This window comes from Denticeps clupeoides, chromosome 5, assembly GCF_900700375.1.
Source record: "Denticeps clupeoides chromosome 5, fDenClu1.1, whole genome shotgun sequence".
Classification (NCBI taxonomy): domain Eukaryota; kingdom Metazoa; phylum Chordata; class Actinopteri; order Clupeiformes; family Denticipitidae; genus Denticeps; species Denticeps clupeoides.
The window spans coordinates 26821203-26839821 of record NC_041711.1 but is presented as its reverse complement, the minus strand read 5'-3'; the positions used below and the strand labels follow the sequence as shown (position 1 = coordinate 26839821).

Sequence of the window (18619 nt, the reverse complement as noted above, 5' to 3'; positions counted from 1 at the left end):
AGTCATTAAAATGGTTTAAGCTTTCAATGCCTAATGCATAATAAATATCCATGAAAACAAGCTGAATTACAATGAATTATATACATTGGTAAATAAATACTTTGTTTCAACAGCAACCTTAAGTCACAGTAGGATGATACTGCAGAAGAACTGAAACATAGAAACTAAAATATAATTTTATTTCCTGCTGGAAAAAGATTTGGCAACTTGTGACTTCTTATTGTGTTGCCATAAAGAGTCGGGAAGATAGAAGACCTTTCCCTGGACTCTGGAGCTCAGGAGAAATGAAACCTCACAGCAGATTCATACAAGCTCCGACACACTGAACGTGCAACAGCTTGAGTCACGTGTTAAGGATAAACCACGTACAGCACTTTCATCTGCAGGCTGTACAATATATCTGCAATGTTAAGACACTCCTTTAATTACCCCCTCCCCAAGCTTAGACATTTCTGCATTTCAACACAACAGCACTGATTGACATTTTACATCTAATTTCCTTCAATTATTCTGATTTTCACAATCTTTTTCACAAACATCTCTAATCAATTGAGGAAACAGAATTCTGCACATTTCCAAACCGTGACAACAGTTTATAAAAAAAAAAAATAAAAAAAAAAAGTGAACTGATTGAACTATAATGACAGAGCTGCTTTGCTGCCTCCTAATAATGCTACGGAGAGACTGTTTAAAAAAAGGCTTTGTTCCATCTCTCCCAAATTAAGTGTAGCCTGAGGAACAATTTTTCAAAGGCCATTACCTGGAGAAAGTCATTAATTACAGTGTAATAAGATACGGCATTGACAGTAAAAGAAGGGGAGAAAAATAACGTGCCAAGCAGATGTGACTCAGCGTAGTGACGCCTCTTTCTTTTTACTCAAAAGCCTTTTTTAAGGGGGAGGAGGGCGAGTACATATCAAAGTTCTGCATCACTGGCTTCAAACGTCTGAGGATCAAGTCTCTGTTTGCTCCACTGGGAAGAACAGCCTCAGTCATCCCCCAGTCTAAAGCCCTGGCCCCAGTTGTGACGGCCACCGCCTCCACCTCCTTGTTCCTGAGGTGCGGGTCTCCTGCTGGGTGGCACCCCAAAGCCAGACACTCCTCCTCGTCTGTTGGGGAAATAGCGGTAGCTGTGGACACAGACGAAAACAAAATTACGGGAATTTAGTCTCAGTTGGAAGTTTAATACTCTGGTCTGAATATAAATTGTTCGTCTTGTCTGATATTCATCTAGATTCCAATATTAAATAAAGTCCGTTATCAATATATATCTGCAACTTCAAATTTTGTATTCAATGGTTCAAATATTCTAGCTGTGTGTATAGCAGCTGTGTTTGGTTCACTTTGAAGTGTACAGATGTAGAACTCACAGGAACTGAGGGGTGGAGAGGAAGGACCTGCCCCCAAGATCCATGGGATATTTGAACATCAGGAAGAAGTACAGATGCCCCACCAAATTTCCAATCAGTTCGTTCACAACTCTAGACAGGAGAAAATATGAAGAAACTTGGGACTCTCGCATGGGTATAAAATTCTACATTTACATAAATCTAATTCAGCTCCAATATATGGATACGATGTCCAAAAACATGAGTGAAAAGGAATCTTACGAGCCTCCAATGATGTAGTTGAATCCCAAAATAACCCAAGGAAGATAACATGCCTGAATCAAAGGACAAAAAATTGAAGTAAAAAAACTAAATCAAAAGACAATTAATTAGCATTAATTAAGTAATTCAATTAGAACCTTAAATCTAGTTCCAAACCAGAAGGACACAATCATCTCTCTGTTCAGTTGGGCCCAAACGTACAGGACTGACATGATCAAGGGGATCATCAGCAGCTGCAAAACAAAAGGTGTGGCATCATGCAAACCAAACTTCAGAAAGATTTATGAAATACTGAGAACAGATAAATAAACTTCTCACAACTTATTGCTCACATTTCAATAGAAAGAGTGTGTGTGTGTTAAGGGTGGGGTAATTTACTATGAGCACACTAAACAAGATACAGAAAGAGGTGTTACCGTGATGAAACAAATGTGTACAATAAAAAAAAAATTACTATGCGATGTTTGACCTCTTTATCTCGTTTTAGCACACCAACTTAAAGTGTATGTGAAAACCATTCATATTTCTACATACTTAAAATAGATACAGATTAAAATGATGAGTACTGACCTGCATATCCATCATTAAGCCAGTTATCTGGGTTGAGTCAAGGAAAGCTCAAAATCATGTGAACATTACAGTATAAAAGTTTCTTCACAGACATAAAACATAACAAAAATTGAATGACGATAATTAGTCTATGAATGATCTATGGAGGTCCAGGGTTGGTGCATTATTTGTGATCACATCTAAATAAGCCAATGTTGTAAAGTTGTACAGAGCCATGAGGGGAGCCTTTATTGCTGGCTGATTAAGAAGGTATCGCCTATTTTGGAATCAAGCCCTCTGGTTGCCTTGTTTGCCGGTGCACTAAATGCTTGGAAGCAACAGGACCTTTGTGCTCTACATGCCATTTTGATTAAAGGTGCCTGGACATGAAATTTTTCTTTCATAATGAGGTTTCCCCAGGATGCACCGTTTCGGTGTCTGTGGCTTTAAATGCTAATAAGCAGGAGAGAGGAGATGACTTCACAGAAATGAAGTCATCACTACCATTCAGCAACCACAATGTTTGGCACAGACAGGAAGAAGTGCAAGCATCCATCCAAGCCCCGAAAGCCCCTCCAAAATACACCCAACACATTGGCTCCCACAACTAAAATCATAAAAAAAAATTGTATGTAAAACCTACTAAACTTGAGAATTTTCTACATTCAGAAAAGCTCTTACTCAGGTCAAGGATACAACAATGCAAAGCCAATTAAACAATAGCATGAAGACATAGTCTGCTGGTCTTCCATCAAAAGCACCTAGAAAAAGACCAACAGAATATTAGGCTAATCACAGAATTTCATTAAAAATAATAATAAAAAATAGTAATGTTTTCTCAATTGTGCACTTCATTCCCAATTAGACTACTGCTGCACAATGCAACATCACAATTTGTGCCTCAATGCATCTTTTTCATCAATGAGCCACTTGTTCTGACTACTGGCTGCATGACCAGTTCAAACTCCTGAGCTAGAAAAACTCATGCCAAATGTGGCTGGATTGTGACTGGCACCCATTGCAATAAGAACATGTCTTTCTCTCTCTTTTGCATTCTCTCACACACACCTGATTTGTCTAAATTTTCCAAGGAGTTGCTGATGTGGCTTCTGCATCACGACACAATGTATATCTTGACAATATAACACACAGCTAATTTTTTTTGCAAGCTATGTTATTGTATGTATGAAAGCAAAACTGCATGAATACTATAAGAAAAAAAACTCCCTGTCAATCATAACTGATGTTCTTTCACAAATCCCAATTCTGGTGCATGTCTCACCCGTTTCAAGCCTGGATGAGTACTGATAAAGAAAATACAGATTAACCAGGTACAGGAATCCTGTCCCAGGCCCAACGGGGAAGTAGAGAGTTGAAGTCACGGGTCTCCAGATCTGCAGACAAAGGCCACAGGATATTAGAGATTACACAACACAGATTCTTGTGAGCCAAATGTAATATACTGTATACACGATAAGCACCAACAATACACTCTAAACAAAGAGATGGACACCAGGAGTGTCAAATCGGAGAACAAGGCAAACATGATAACAGGATAAAATTGTCATAATATTACATTACTGCATGTGTATTGTGCATTGGTCTCTAATGTGACATTTCTCTGCATGCACATATGAAAAAAGGGGAGGGGTGGTGAGAGAGAGAGAGAGAGAGAGAGAGAGAGAGAGAGAGAGAGAGAGAGAGAGAGAGAGAGAGAGAGAGAAAAAAGCCAATGAGCAGTCAGTCTTCCTTTCAAGCAACACTGCCACTATTGGCTGCATGACTGCAACATGGATCCAGCAGAGCTTCGCTGCAGACCAGACATGCAGGGTATCTGCTCCACAGTCCATATTTGCTTGGTTACTCCCTGGTATGAAAAACTGGGTCAGTAAACAACAGGCACTTTTTCCCCCCTTCTCACCACACTCACCATCCCTCCCTGGCACTCCCTTTTTTCTTTCTCTCACTCTACTGGAATAAACGGAACGGCGCAGGCTGCTGTTCTTTGCTCTCTGCTCCGGGTCATGAACACACTTTGATGCCAGAACATCGAACAGCTGCACAATATCTGGTGTCCCATGTGCTGCTGCTGCAGCTTATTAAAAAAAAAAAAAAACAAAATACAGCAATTCAGCAGCACACAAAGGTGACCTTAGCGGACTGCAGCGGTCTGGAAAGTGGGTTAAAAAGCACCAGAGGAGGCTGGTATGCGGTGGTAGAGGTGCTGAAGGCCGGCCAAAAGCAGCAGCTTCCAGCTGATGCTCAGCTGCACCAGTGATTCATGAGGACTAGTTTCACAAACCACCGGTACTTAGCAAGCTTTCGTTTTCACTTCCTTTTTCTTTGTATTAAAACCACCACGCACAATACTGCCATTAATAACATTCAATAACAATGAAGATCATGTATGACAGCAGGGCAATTTATTTTGATCTTAAAATGCTTGATGGAATTTGATCAAATGAACTCATGCAAGAATTCAGATTTACTCGTTTAAATGCTTTACTTGCTAGAAGCAGCAGGCAGGGAAAGTATTTTGTTCTACCTCCCAACACCGACATAAACAAACGGCAGCTTTCTCTGCTCACAACCCACCGGCACAAAAATACAGTGGGTGTGCCAGCTAATGTCCACGTCGTGGCATGAGGGAAACATGCTCCGTACGATAAGAGTCGTTCAACAGAGCAGAGACTCGGAGGGGCTTCAGGTTAATGCAACATGGCCTGCTGCGCCACTGACAGAAATGGGCCAAAACCGACAGATCCCCAAATACTCTGATCTCATCCGAAGTACAATTCACAGACCTTTTCCCCCCTATATATATATATATATATATCTGATATTAGAAACTTTTCACAGAGAGTTCATTTGAGATACCTTCTTACCATTAAATTAGTTCAGATGATCGGCCAGGCTAAAAGGCTTGTATAGAAAAGTGCCCTCTCGTGGTAAATAACTAAACTACAACAAAAAAATAAATCTCATAATTATTATACAATTATTAGCATGATCGTGGCGTTAGTTTTGAAGTATTAAACGTGCTAAAATCGCTTCGCATTGCCACCTTTATCGTACACGTCTAAAACGGTGGCAGTTAGAGTACTTCAAAGGACAGTACAATACTCATGTTTATTTGAAACTATTTGCTATTAAATAAAAAATAGAAGGAAAATATAAAACAGAAAACTTAAAAAAACATATAGCTTAGTTTAGCGTCTCAGACAGACAGTTTTTTGCTGTGTGTAACAAGATAGATGACATGCTGCCTCCGAACGGACAGGGCGGGTTTTTCCGCCGGTAATTTCCTACATGATAATAAAATTTTTGAAATTAAGACACGAATTAATTGGCCAAAAAAAAATCATTTAGAACACGCGAACCAGTTTTAGCGTCTTTGCTGACTGAACCCAGCGAGTGTCACAGCTCTAACGTGGTGCGTGCTGCTTCATGACTGGGGCTCTAATGCCTTCTCCCCGCTGGTTCCACTTCCAGCACGACGCGCCTCCTCCGTCCGCGCCCAGCACGACGTTTACTCCGCATCCGCGGTGTGGTCCCTGGCTTCATAAACGTGCCGTGCGTGATGTTAGCAGCATGGGAAACACAAAACATGGGAAACACATTCGCAGTTGGTATTTTTAAAAAATCCGTGCGTTGCGCCCCGGAAACCACTACACACGCACACTACGGCGCGCCAGAGCCTGCTTTCTTCACCCATAGAGGGGATTCGGGGGGGGGGGGACGTAACTCGACGTAAGTCACGTGGACACCAGAGACGGCTCTCATTGGTCGCTCTTGAGGAAATTGCGTTTCTGCGTGTGCACCACGCAAACCGAGGCCTGTTGTAGAGCGGCGGCTAAAGGCTAATCGGTGGCTTCTCCGGGCTCTTTCTGTCGCCGCCATTTCCCAATACGGTCACAAATGAAGTGTAGGCTCACCTGAAACTTGTGAAAGAATGCCTCCGCCCACAAAACAAGGTACATAGGACTGATCAGTCCCAGCTTCCCGATTAATGGCACGGCTATTGACCCAGCGAACCAGTATCTGGTGATGAACGGAATGTTCTTGAACCAGTCCCCGATATCTGACATTTTGGCAAATGTCCGAGGCGCAGGCGTCCTTCGTCCAAGTTCTCGTCAGCCGGGGGGAGCCGCCAAAACGCGACAGCGGCCGCCAAACTTTGGATCCTGTCGGAGTGGCGCTGCCGACGGTTTTATTTAATTCCGAACGTCCACCGTTTGGTTGACATGACGTGGCTACGCCGGAGTCGTGCGGAGAGCCACACTTCCTGTCGTGTCATTTGCGTAAACGTAACGGGACGCGAAGCTTCGCTGCACCTGTTTTACACGGGCCTGCAGTTTCTGGTGCAGAACCCTCACGAAAAAAAAATAATAAAAATCTTTCAAACAGAAATGGATGTTAATCTAAATAAATCATGGGGTGTGTCTTGATATCTGTAAAGTAACTAATCAAGTATTTTCTCCACTACACGCCGCACGAAAATTTTATTATTATATTATTATATTGCATATATTTGTCCATTCACCCATGTGTGAATTGTTTTTGATATATACATTTTTAATACAGACTTTTCAAAAGCCACGAAAAGGTTAATGCACAAATATATTCCCAGGTAGTGATCGTCATGTTAATAGTAACAGTAACGTTTTAGGGGTGCACTTTTAATAATTCTGGAAAAGAAAAAGGACTGATTGCAGCTTTAGACTTGGTCACCTTCTTTACCTTTGAACTCCATTACCCAGAAGCCTCTCTTGTAGACGTTTGCCAACAAGTTCGGTAGCTAGCTGTATAAGAAGCTAAACGCTCTTTAAATGTTAGACATAAGTCATAGGATGGCGAGATGCGTGCCATTATATCGGGCATAACCTGGTTTCACTGCCACAGTCGGACATTTAATCTGAAGTGAATAGAAAGATTTATTTTGTTCGCTAAGATTTTGGTGTTTTTAAATTTCCCGCTAGTGTTGGCGCCCAGTGAAAACAGAGTAATCGGTTGTACCGTTTGGGTTCCTGGAACTCCCCAAGCATTTAAAATGCAAACTGTGGATGTTGGTAGTAAGGAGGATGGGAAATTATGGTACCGTAAACCAAACCCTTCTTTAAGTAATGGGTAAGACGGAACATTTACTGACTAGTTATCTGCCTATATATGTAATCTTTAAAATGTTGTATAAACTCGCCGGGCGTGTTCTGTTTTCAGCTAGTCATCGGTATGTTACTACTGCACTTTTTGATGATGTGTTTTTCAGCATCTTGGTGTCAGTGATTCGCAGCGCAGCCGCGCATGGGAACCGGAGTGTCCGCTTCCTCCAGGCGACCTTCGACACCACAGGGGACTCGTTCCTTGCTGCTGACCACCATGGGAATATCTACGTGTTCGATATAACCCAAAACAGGTTGGGTAAACTCTCGGCCTATTGCATGTCTGAGGACCAAGCCGCAGCCTGTATATTCTTGTGCACTATGGTTTCATTCAGCCATCAGACGTCCCATTTAATGGTCCATGTGCAGGTTCCAGCTGGTACAGAGAACCGGACAAGCATGCACAGCTCTTGCGTTCACTCTGCGCAGAACCTCAGAATACCTGGTTGCTCTTGCAGACTATTCAATTAAATGCTTTGACAAAGGTATGTGTGTGAGGCAAAACAGGCACCTTAAAATCTGTATTTAAATAGATATTTAAGTAGTTTTAAGCTGCGCGTGAATGTTGCTTTTTAGACACCAAACAGCTAGTGAGCTGGATGCGAGGCCATGAGGGTGCAGTGTCTTCAATATCAGTCCACAGTTCTGGACGATATGCCATCTCCACGTCCTCAGATACAGCCCAACTGTGGGACCTGGACACTTTCCAGAGGAAGCGGAAGCTCAACATTCGCCAATCTGTCGGGATACAAAAGGTATTTGCTGTATTCGCCCAAACAAGATTGCAGAACAGATTTAATTCTTTGCACCCTCTCTTTCCAAAAGGTTTTCTTTTTACCCCGGAGTAACACCATCCTGAGCTGCTTCAGTGATGACTCCATCTTTGCTTGGGAAAGTGACACACTCTTCTGCAAATACCAGCTGCCCGTTCCACAGAAGGAGCCTCGGATGCATCACAAGGCTTTTGCTGTCACCCAGTAAGTTGTAAAGGTACGGGATGTACATATCTGCAACATTTTGAGTTTTGAAGTAACTTGCTACCCCTCTTAAGGGATGGAAAAACTCTTGCTGTTGGGGGCCGGAGCAGTCTGATCCACCTGTGGTGTCTGGACAGCCAAAAGCTCATGAGAGTAGCACAAATGCCACCTAACGTCAGAACAGTGCGGCATCTGGAGTTCCTACCTGACAGTTTTGACCGGGGATCCAGCCAGGTCTTCTTACCCACATTTTTTTTTTTTTTATGCTGGTCTGCCTTGAGTCCTCATGTCTTTTTAAATCTTTTTGTCATTTTTAGATCCTTGGAATTTTGAGTCAGGATGGAATCATGCGCTTCACCAATATACAGACCTTCAAGCCGCTCTTTGAGATTGGCTCCATTGACAATGGAATAACCGGAGTCAGCATTTGTTCTAAAGGAAGACATATTGTAACAGTGATTGACAGTGGTGCACTAAACATCTACAGTGTCGAGAACCTCACACGGGAAGTTAATAAGGTACTGCAGTGGTATACCTCATAACCCACTGATCTTACAGATCTTAAAGAAAAACATAATGCATTGTGGGAAATGATCGTTTCTCTGGAAACAATTCTTAAACTTTTTTATTATTGCGCATTATAGCCTCCCAAACCCTTAGTGATGATGGGAACCCAAGGAAGTGAAAACTCCCGTGCGACAGTAAAGGTACAGGCAGGAACAGTCCAACGACCTGCCAAAACGCCACGGCGTGTTCATCCAGCTAAAAAACTACAACCTCCAGCTGTCATCACAGGAGATGGCCCAGAGGTGGGTTTTACACTTACTGTCAGCAGACCCATCATTCGCTGTGCTGTTTGAATTGAGATCTCAGGTGCTTGCCTTTTTTTAAACTTGGATGCAGGACACTTTTAAAATGACAACATTCTCTGCAGACCGTATTGCGATGTCTGGTGTACGAATTCATTGTCTGTTGTCTGGAACATTTTCTATTACTGTCATTACAGACTGGCCAACGTGATGGGCTTAGTAAGAAGCGATTACAGAAAGTACTGAAAGCATTTGGAGAATATCCTTCTAAATACCGGTACAGAATCACGGTGATCACACCTAACCTTAAATCACGAGTAGAAGTGCAGAATAAATTTTTTTTGGCATTATCTTTACAGGATGTTTGTGTGGCGTTCATTGTTGTGCCTCCCTGAGAACCACTGTGCCTTCAGCAGTCTTATGCAGAAAGGAGTTCATCCTGCTTTCGTGACCCTCCACGAGCGCTACCCCATCAAGAGCCCCAAGCTGCAGCGTGGCCTGCAGAGGTTTGAAGGGATATATTTGTCTGTACACTTGTTCTGAGATTTTCTTAGTCACACATGTAGTTAGGGCAAATGCAAATGAGCTTAATTTCTGTCCAAAATTATCAAAACTCAAAACGGGATGACTTGACACTCTTTTTAAAAAAACAATAGTCTTGAAACGTATATTAAAGGAAAATTGCACCAAGATCACATTCATTTATTTATTTATTTTATTGCATACAGGGTGTTGTCAGCGCTTGCTCACTGGTCCGCCATCTTTGGTGAGACGGACTACCTCCCCCTGGTGGCCTTTCCATTTGTGAAACTTTTCCAGAATAATCCGCTCATCTGTTTTGAAGTGGTTGCCACTGTTATAGGTAAACAAACTGAATGTTCTGTCTGACTGATGGATCATTACATAATTGATTTTGTATAATAAAATTCCAATCCTTGTGATGAACAGTGAATTGGTGCCAGCACTGGTTTGAGTACTTCCCCAACCCACCACTGAACGTGTTGAGTATGGTGGAGAATGTTCTAGCACATCATGACAAAAGCCTGTTGCAGCACTTTGTCAATTGTGGTATTACCTCACAGGTGAGTTTTTATAGGGTAAAATGTTTCAGTGTATGCAAATGTTCTCATCCCATCTAGAGTAGCTGTAAAACTTTACCTGGAAATGCTATGAATAAAATAAAATAGTTTATTTTACAATGAAAATAGAAGGTTTAAATTTTTTTTTTAATTAATTTGTCATATCATAATTATTAGTTATGTAATTAATATTGTATCTTTGATTTAAGATTTTGTCTTCTGATCTAAGGAATTTGAGTACTGATGTTTTTTTTGTTTGTTTTGTTTTAAACATTCTAATGCGTGGGTATGCAGATGTATGCTTGGCCACTCCTGGAGACACTTTTCTCTGAAGTTCTTACTCAAGATGAATGGCTGAGGCTGTTCGACAACATCTTCTCTAACCATCCTTCATTCTTGTTGATGGCCGTGGTGGCATACATTGCCTGTTGCCGAGCACCACTGCTGCAGCTCACGCTTCGGGAGGACTTTGAGGTATTACTGTACTGAAGAATCTATTTGTGTTAACTTATGATTTGTTTTGGTTAATCTGCTGTTCTGTTAAACTCTTCCGTTATCTTAGTACTTCTTCCACCATCGCAATAACTTTGCCATCAGTGAGATGATAAAGGAAGCGTACCATCTGATGGACAGCACCCAGGCCGACATCCACCCACGCTGCATGCTGACTGACTTTGAGCCCCTCACTGCCGGGCAGTATCCTGTCTTTAACAAGTACCCCACCTTCATAGTGGAGTACCAGTCTAAAGAGCGAGAGAGGATCCGTCAGCAGGAGCTGGAATACCTGAGAGAAAGGTAACTTACCGTTCATGTCCGTGTTCTGAGTGTGTGGTGTACTGGATACTGAGATAACTAAACCAACTTGTGGTGCATCCCAGTCCATTGTGAAGCAGGGAAATGAATAACGTGGTCTATAGCTATTTTATTATTGACTCTTTTCAGTTTGTGTATGTGGAGATCTCACACAAAGCATCTGCAGCAGCATTTAGCTTTCGTCCATTTAGAACTTTTCATTTGAAGCGTATGTGTGAACAGGCAGGCGGTGCAGGAGCTGCGATCAGAGGCTGTGCGTCAGCAGGCAGAGGACGAGGCATGGTACGTGCAGCAGGAGTTGCTACAGCAAGCTGAGGAGCAGCGTAGGAGGATCCTCCAACAGGAGGAGGAGAAGCTGACTGAGCAGAGAGCCAGGTTGGAGCATCTAGCAGTCTAACTACCACACCACCAATGCAGCTCACCCTTTACTCTCAGGCTAACTGCCATTCCAAACAACTCTGGGCCGTTGCACAAATCTTTTTGTGCTTGATATGTTTAGGTTGGCTGCCATGAAGCGGGAGCTGAAGGTGAAGGAGCTGCAAATGGTTGATGCTGCGCGGCGCCGGTTCCTCAAACATCAGCAGGACCAGCGCAAGATCCAGCTCCGCAGGCTTGATGATGAGATTCAGAGGAAGGTCTGTAGTTTTACATCCAAAGCAGACTGCAATTACAGTTACTGAATGAAAAGCTGTAACCAATCTTCATTTGAAATTGGTAATATCAAAGCATTTATGCTTTTAGTGATTTGATTTGTTCAGATGGCTCTGAGAGATCAGGAGACAGCAGCTGCCGTGCAGGACGTTGAAGTGAGGCAGATGGAACTTGATGCCCAGAGACATGTGTTTGAGCAGGTAACACCTGTAACCACAGCCTGTCTGTTAGAAATAAATCAAGTTATTAACGTCAGCTCTGTTTGCTGTGATGGCCAGTTTAACGTTGTCTTTTTCTACCTGAAGCAACTGACCAAGGAGCAGGAGCGGGTGAATCAGGGGGTCACGGCTGAAATAGACACGTGGCGCCGTAGGGCAGAGTTGGACGAGACAACATTCCAGAATCTACTTCAGTCAGACACTGATCTCAGCCAAGAGACCAAGAGGGTACGTGTCTTATGTAGCTGAATGAACACTGCAGCTCGAGCACGTTATGGTGGTTAATATATTGTCCCCATGGTTCCCCTGCGTAGGTGCTGGAGGCGTCCCTGACGGAGGCCGAACAGCTGGACGCAGATCTCCAGTGGAAGACTGAGGTACTGAAGCGCCTGGAGAAGGCAGATGCCGAGCAGCAGAAGCATCACCAGCATCTGGCTGAGCTCAACAGAGAAACGCGGGCAAAAGAGGAGGAGCTTGTTCATATCATGATGAAAATGGAGGACAAGAAGGTCAGAGGGTACAACAACTTGAGTTAAATTAGATTATTGTGTTCAGCACATTGTTACCATGCTGTATTTGCTGCAACAGTGGGATGAGGTGTCACTGAAACGAGCCGAGCTGGAGAAAGAGAAACGGTCAGCAGCAGAGACACTTGGTAAATAGACATACATGCAGTATAACAGTATAAATATTCAGCATTTATATTCAGCATCTGCTAGCCTGTCGCTGTTACATGTCACATGACTTGTTTTTGGCAGATAGTCAATCAGAGAGGAACCTCGGACCTCCCTGCTCTTCCAGAAGATTGCTGAACAAGCCTGAATTCAGCAAAAGCCTCAACAAGCAGCCCTGTTCAGTAAACTCCTCTGGCTGTGAGTAGCTTTTTATATTATTTGAAATGAATTTCCACATTGAGGCTCTTAGTTACGACGGAGCTGAGAGACGGCTAGTAGCCCCCTTTATGTGCTGGATTTCTAGTCTCTCTGGACCGAGGCCGGGCGGAGCTGGACCACAAGGAGCGCGAACTGATGCAGGTGGTCAGGGACTTACGTCAGAAGATGGCCCGGAACGGAGCTGAATACTCGTCCAGCTCCCGCTAACCTGAGTGAGGAACCATGTTTTCAGCAACCGTTTCCTCTGATTCATCTGCAAGTGAAACATGGGTCCTCAGGTTCCTTGTAAACATTAACTTTTTTTTTTTATCTTTGCCTACACTTTTTTTTTTTATTGAAGTGTCTTTATTTATTTGTTAGTAAAAGTTTTTAAAGGTTTAATTTTTTTGTAATGAATTCTAATGAATGTTTTTAGCAGCATTTGCACATGCCTTTCTTTATTTGATAAATGTATTGCTGTGGGTCATTTCAGTTATGCATTGATGAATGATTGGACTTTAGTCATCCTGTCAGAACAATTAGCAGCCAGGCCTCTCAAAATCTACTCCTCCCCATAAGACTACATGGTTTTTCAAAGAGATTTCTTCTTCAGGGCTGTCATTAAATTGTTTTCTTTGTGTGATATTGTACATATAATACATCAGTTTTGTACGTTTTAATATATTGTTTTTATGCATGGAAGTGAAGTACTTGATTTACAATTTTCCAAATATCATTAAAAGAGATTGAGGTATTTGATGCAGCAAGATTACTGGAGTGCCTGCACATTGTCTGGTTGCTGTTCTGCATCGACATGACAGGCTGTGCACATCACCGGTCCTCCTCCAACCCACCCATTCCTGGGGGTATGTTGAGAACTGAACACACCTCAGGGACTTTGCACGCTGTTATTTATCACATTAGAGGTCCACTCCCATTCCTGAGAAGAAACAACAACGCAGATGGTGACAGTGAGGAGGTGTTAGGAAAAACCAGTGTGCCACAGCAGACAGACAGTCTTTAAATATGAATCTTGAAAGTGATGGGCTCTCAGTTCAGTGTTACCTGAGACCCAAGCCTCTGGGGAAAGTGAGGCGACGTCTCCAAGAGGTAAGATACCCCTCTGTTCAGCAGTCCGTTATGGACCTGAGCCACAATGAGAGTGCCCGCCTGGCGACCGACGCACTGTTGGATGGAGGGCTAGAAGCATACCAGCAAACTCTGACCAGAGAGGGAGAAGTGGATTTTCTATCCATGGAAGAGAAGGACTATATCTTGGCGAAGTGTCGAAGTTCTGAAGTTACTGAGCCTGGAGAAGAAAGTGAGGGATGTGCTGACAGAGGTTCGACCTCTGGCGAATCACAAACGTACCTGCCCATGGACACGGACAGCAATCCTCCAGAGTTGGACCACGGCTGGCCAGTGGCTGACTGGAGCTATCACCTGCGAGGGATGCCCAGTGTGGAGGTCTTTTTCCAGTCAAACCGGTCGGCTTGCATGAAAGACCTTCTGCGTAATTTTATCAGAAAAGCCACAACAGTAAGTGCAAGATACACAAAAAACATACACTACAAAGTAATGGCTGTTGTCTAATCAGTGTCCACAACCAACTAGAAATCATCACGAGTGATTTCATTCATCTGGTGATGGAAGCGCGTAAAATGAGTAGCGCTGAGATGTTTGATGAGTATGAAAAGAATAAAAAAAAAAAAATCTCATCACAATCGATCTTTTGAAGAACGGTGTCAATAAATGAATAATAATACACAATGTGTATTTATCTACATATAAATGGCACTTAGGTACTGGCTGTAGTAATGGACACGTTCAGCGACGTGGAGATTTTATGCGACATCCTGGAAGCAACAACAAAGCGCAATGTGGTAGTGTACCTCCTGCTGGACCACGTGCATCTGCACATATTTGTAGAGATGTGCAAGAATCTTCAGATTACCCGACCCCACCTCACTGTGAGTCATATTCTATCACCATAAAATGCACGAGGAGCAATTACATATAACATAAGTATTGAACAGTGGGAAATGTTAGACCTGCCTTCCATCTTCCAGAAAATGTCCATCCGTAGTGTGTGTGGACAGAGCTACTGTGCTAAATCCGGGAGGAAATTTGCTGGTCAAATTAAAGAGAAGTTCATCATTGTTGACTGCGCCCAGGTCCTTGTTGGGTCATACAGGTACAAGATGTCATGTTAAGATGTTATTACTATACAAATCTTTTTCTTCACCAATTTTTTTAAAATAATAATTTAACATTTTGAGAGGAAACATTATCCTAGGTTTATAAACAATTTCCAATATTTGCATTTATTGAGCATTTTAAATGAACCTGAGGACGAGACACTTTTGTCACTGGTGTTTCTCCCACCTCCACTATAATTTGCTGCAGTTTCTCCTGGCTGTCCTGGCAGGTCCACCGGAGCCTGGCCATGCTGATTAAGGGCGGTGCTGTTAAGCATTTTGACCTGGAGTTCCGCAGACTGTACGCCACCTCCGTGCCAGTACAAGGCATTCCTGTGACAGGAACCTTGAAGAGCCTCTCCAGGTTCAGTACAGAAGCGTCACATGCCCGGCCGTCCCCAGCAGATTCCAGTGACAGTAATACTGAAAGAGACCGGGCTGCTCTCCAACACACGCCTCCATGTGCACCTCGCATCACCGCCACCAACATCGCTGGTCAACCTTGGCCCTCAGCCTTGCAGAACCGACAGTGTGCCGCCACTGCAATGCAGCACAGGTTTCTGTGGTGGAGTCCACAGCATGCTGCAATAGGGCCGAGCGTGCGACCCATCAGCGGTCAGAGAACAACGCTCTTGCCCTGGACACCCATCACCAGCAACGCCCGTCCGTGTGCTAGGGCACCACTCACTAGACACTGGTTTTGAGCATAAAGATGAATAAATTGCTCCATACAACAAGATTGTTTAATTGTTTAAAAAAAATGGTAAATAAAACAAATAAAAGAGCAGAAATGTAAGAAATGTTGAACTGACCAGCCAATAACAACATTTATGGAAGTCTTTAGTACTGAGTGACTTTCAGATTGAAATGCAGTGTTTCTTAATGGCCTGATAATAAAGGTGGTAGGTTTTAAAAACATCTGTGAGTTTGTTGTAACACATTACCAATCATTTGTTAGATGATTAGTATGATTAATCTCTAATTAACAAAAAAAATAAATAAATAATTAGGATGAAAACATCATTTCTGGACTATAGAATTTTGATGTAGACTATATATTTTGTGTAAAAAGGCAAATTGCAAATCATCCATAATATCACCAATAAACTGATTTTCTGAACTTTATTCTACACCGCTCTCAATTTAAAAATGCAACACTTAAATAGAAAAAAAGATCCATTCATACAGAATCTGTCCCTTGTGACATCTTGAAGGTGCCTGGTTCCTTCTCCATCAACCCAGCACTTGTTAGTTTGTCCCACCATCTCTCCTCAAAGTTCTTAATGCTCAGACCAGCCAAGCTCTCCCCATCTTGGTTATCTTCCCTCATTTTTTCTGGAATTAGGTCTTCTGCCATTACCTGAAAGAGATGCTGAACTCAGTCTCTGGATGCGTTCTGTTTTTTAGTGCCTAATGAATGAAACATATACACCACAGTTTAGGGTCATTTAGAAATTGTTTTTTTTTTTTTTTTTTTTTTAGATCGGAAGCAATTGTTTGGAAAGGGCTGTTAATGAATAAAATATCTGCATATGTGTAGAGAGGAATTTCATCAGTTCCAGTGGGATTCTGTGTTCCGATGGAGGGCTTTATTCGCTATCTAAAGCCTGTCACTTTAAAAGGTTTAAAAGAAGCAATAACATTTTGGCATTTGAAATTTATAAATGACCCTATAGCCCCACTTGAGTGAGAAATTTACTATGTAGTGTAGTGACCTCTGACCTCAGAGATTATTTCGAGTGACCTCTCGGTGGGCTTCAGGTTCCGCAGGGCCTGGTCAGAATCTTGCATTGCCTTCTCACTACTCAGCAGTACAAAGGATGACTGCTGGATCCTGAGAATCCCGAACAGCAGCCTAAGCCGAAAAGGAAATAATTTCAATCTACACCTCCCTGCAACTGTAACTGTAATTCTGCAGGATGCAAAAATAAGTAGGTACTAAAAAAAACAGACAAAATCTACCTGCTTCGAACAAAACCCACGCAGGCTTTCAGCCAAAGCTCTCCGTTCTCCTTCCGTTGCTCATCACCCCCGACCTCAGCCTCCCGTCCAGCTTGTGGGGAAGACTCCAGCAGAGACTGGGAACCGGAGGCGAGTTTAAACCAGTACCAGGGGTTGAAAGGATGGAGCGAACAGAGCCGCTGCAGCGCTGAGATCTGACCACGCAGGTCACCAAACCGCTGGTGGATGCTCAGCTCCAACTGCAAGACGCAGGTAAGGTGACAGGTGTTCGATGCCTCTGCCCTCTGGTCAAAACGCAGAATAAAACACACACAGATCGGCTTTAAGGGCAAGGTGAAAAAAAATGGATTTGATGGATTTTCATGAGAGATGAGCCCTCACAAGTTTTTCCGTGGTGTCCAGAGCCTGCTCCCGTCTGCCCAGGTGACAGCAGCACCGTGCGGCGCCTTCCAAAACATCCCGTCTGACGGACAGATTCCCATCGGGAATGAATGACAGGCATGCTGTGTAGTCCCTTAAGGCGCTCTGAACACAAACCATGCAAAAGGCGTCATGGTTTAAGGCGAATTCAGAAAAAATTGTATTTGCTGGTAAGCAGAGGTCCCCGTTACCTCGTACTGTCGTCGCCTGAACGCCAAATCTGCTCGAAATTTCAAGGTTTTCTGTCTCTCTGTCGTGTCTTCCGTGTCCGTGTCTTTACAAAACCACTTGAATAAGACAAATGCGCACATGCAGTTTGTTAAGGTAACCGGGGTGAAGAGTCGAATAAAAGAAGACGACTCCACTGCTTACCCTCGGCTCGCAGAGTTTCGCGCGGTAGGACGGGATGCTTGCCGAGAGCCGATCTCTCGCTGCGACAAAGACCGAGTCGTCGAACGTGCTGCCGAAAATCTCCATTACAACCAACCGCGCCCGATAACAACACGCAGCATCACGCAGCTTAACTTCTGAACACGAGCGAGGCGCGACCGACAGCACACCGCGTGTTGCCAGAGGCGGCTAAAAATCAACAACAAATACAGCCGTGGAAAAGTCGCCAAATGGCGACATGAAGTATCCAAACTTGGCAACACACTGTGTTGCATTTTTCAGATCCCGGCATGAAACCAGAATTCAGGGAACTGTTCCTCCAACTTAATTTAATGACATTTTAAGGAAAACACAACCAGTTCAGATTTTATTATTTATAAATATTATTTTCATTAAAAGGTATTGAATAATCCTCAAATAAGTAAAAAATTGGATATAATTATCTTAAATGAGAATTATTGCACAAGGTCTATGGCTCTTGGGAATGAAGCTTTGATCAGCTTTGTCCAGTGAATATCCACCATCATGTAGCAATAATAATTTACATTTTTCTATGTATGTTTCACTATTTTTTCCTTTTTTTGAATCTGAAGATCTCCATGTCCCCCACAGACGACTTTCAATAAATACACAAAAGCCTAAAATAATTTACATTTACAGCATTTATCAGACGCCCTTATCCAGAGCGACTTACAATCAGTATTACAGGGACAGACTCCCGGGAGCAATTTCAGGGTTAAGTGTCTTGCTCAGGGACACAATGGTAGTAAGTGGGATTCGAACCCGGGTCTTCTGGTTCATAGGCGAGTGTGTTACCCACTAGGTTACTACCACCCTGATAATCACTATCACTTATAATCACTAAATAATCACGAACACTAATCATGTTGTAACTATGGTAAAAGGCCAGAA

General features: G+C 42.9%; 4 protein-coding genes across 5 annotated transcripts; 2 read left to right on the top strand and 2 right to left on the bottom strand.

Moving 5' to 3' along the window:
* Positions 1-151: 151 nt before the first annotated feature.
* derl1 (derlin 1) lies at positions 152-6443 on the bottom strand. The gene is made up of 8 exons (XM_028979836.1): positions 6095-6443; positions 3442-3553; positions 2856-2920; positions 2181-2207; positions 1748-1843; positions 1611-1663; positions 1371-1481; positions 152-1130 (listed from the first exon to the last, which is right to left on the bottom strand). Exons 1-8 carry the CDS (start codon positions 6245-6247, stop codon positions 989-991), a joined length of 759 nt encoding a protein of 252 aa, XP_028835669.1. The 5' UTR covers positions 6248-6443; the 3' UTR covers positions 152-988.
* Positions 6444-6936: 493 nt separating this feature from the next.
* Positions 6937-13491, top strand: tbc1d31 (TBC1 domain family, member 31). Of its 2 annotated transcripts, none has more exons than XM_028979941.1 (22): positions 6937-7286; positions 7426-7572; positions 7688-7803; positions 7994-8073; positions 8144-8295; positions 8370-8529; positions 8613-8813; positions 8940-9104; positions 9302-9381; positions 9464-9610; positions 9833-9966; positions 10053-10186; positions 10478-10657; positions 10746-10978; positions 11219-11371; positions 11496-11631; positions 11755-11847; positions 11953-12093; positions 12180-12374; positions 12454-12520; positions 12624-12737; positions 12844-13491. In XM_028979941.1, exons 1-22 carry the CDS (start codon positions 7210-7212, stop codon positions 12963-12965), a joined length of 3027 nt encoding a protein of 1008 aa, XP_028835774.1. In that variant the 5' UTR covers positions 6937-7209; the 3' UTR covers positions 12966-13491. The 2 variants fall into 2 exon arrangements, with proteins under 2 accessions (XP_028835774.1, XP_028835773.1); XM_028979940.1 differs by having other exon boundaries at positions 7895-8073.
* A 163-nt stretch (positions 13492-13654) lies between these two features.
* On the top strand, positions 13655-16060 carry fam83a (family with sequence similarity 83 member A). Its single transcript, XM_028979944.1, has 4 exons — positions 13655-14276; positions 14540-14707; positions 14807-14931; positions 15144-16060. The coding sequence occupies exons 1-4, from the start codon at positions 13764-13766 to the stop codon at positions 15637-15639; spliced, it is 1302 nt and encodes a 433-aa protein (XP_028835777.1). The 5' UTR covers positions 13655-13763; the 3' UTR covers positions 15640-16060.
* On the bottom strand, positions 15661-17906 carry c5h8orf76 (chromosome 5 C8orf76 homolog). The gene is made up of 6 exons (XM_028979945.1): positions 17690-17906; positions 17509-17604; positions 17279-17422; positions 16898-17181; positions 16658-16790; positions 15661-16295 (listed from the first exon to the last, which is right to left on the bottom strand). Exons 1-6 carry the CDS (start codon positions 17792-17794, stop codon positions 16116-16118), a joined length of 942 nt encoding a protein of 313 aa, XP_028835778.1. The 5' UTR covers positions 17795-17906; the 3' UTR covers positions 15661-16115.
* Between the last annotated feature and the right edge of the window lie 713 nt (positions 17907-18619).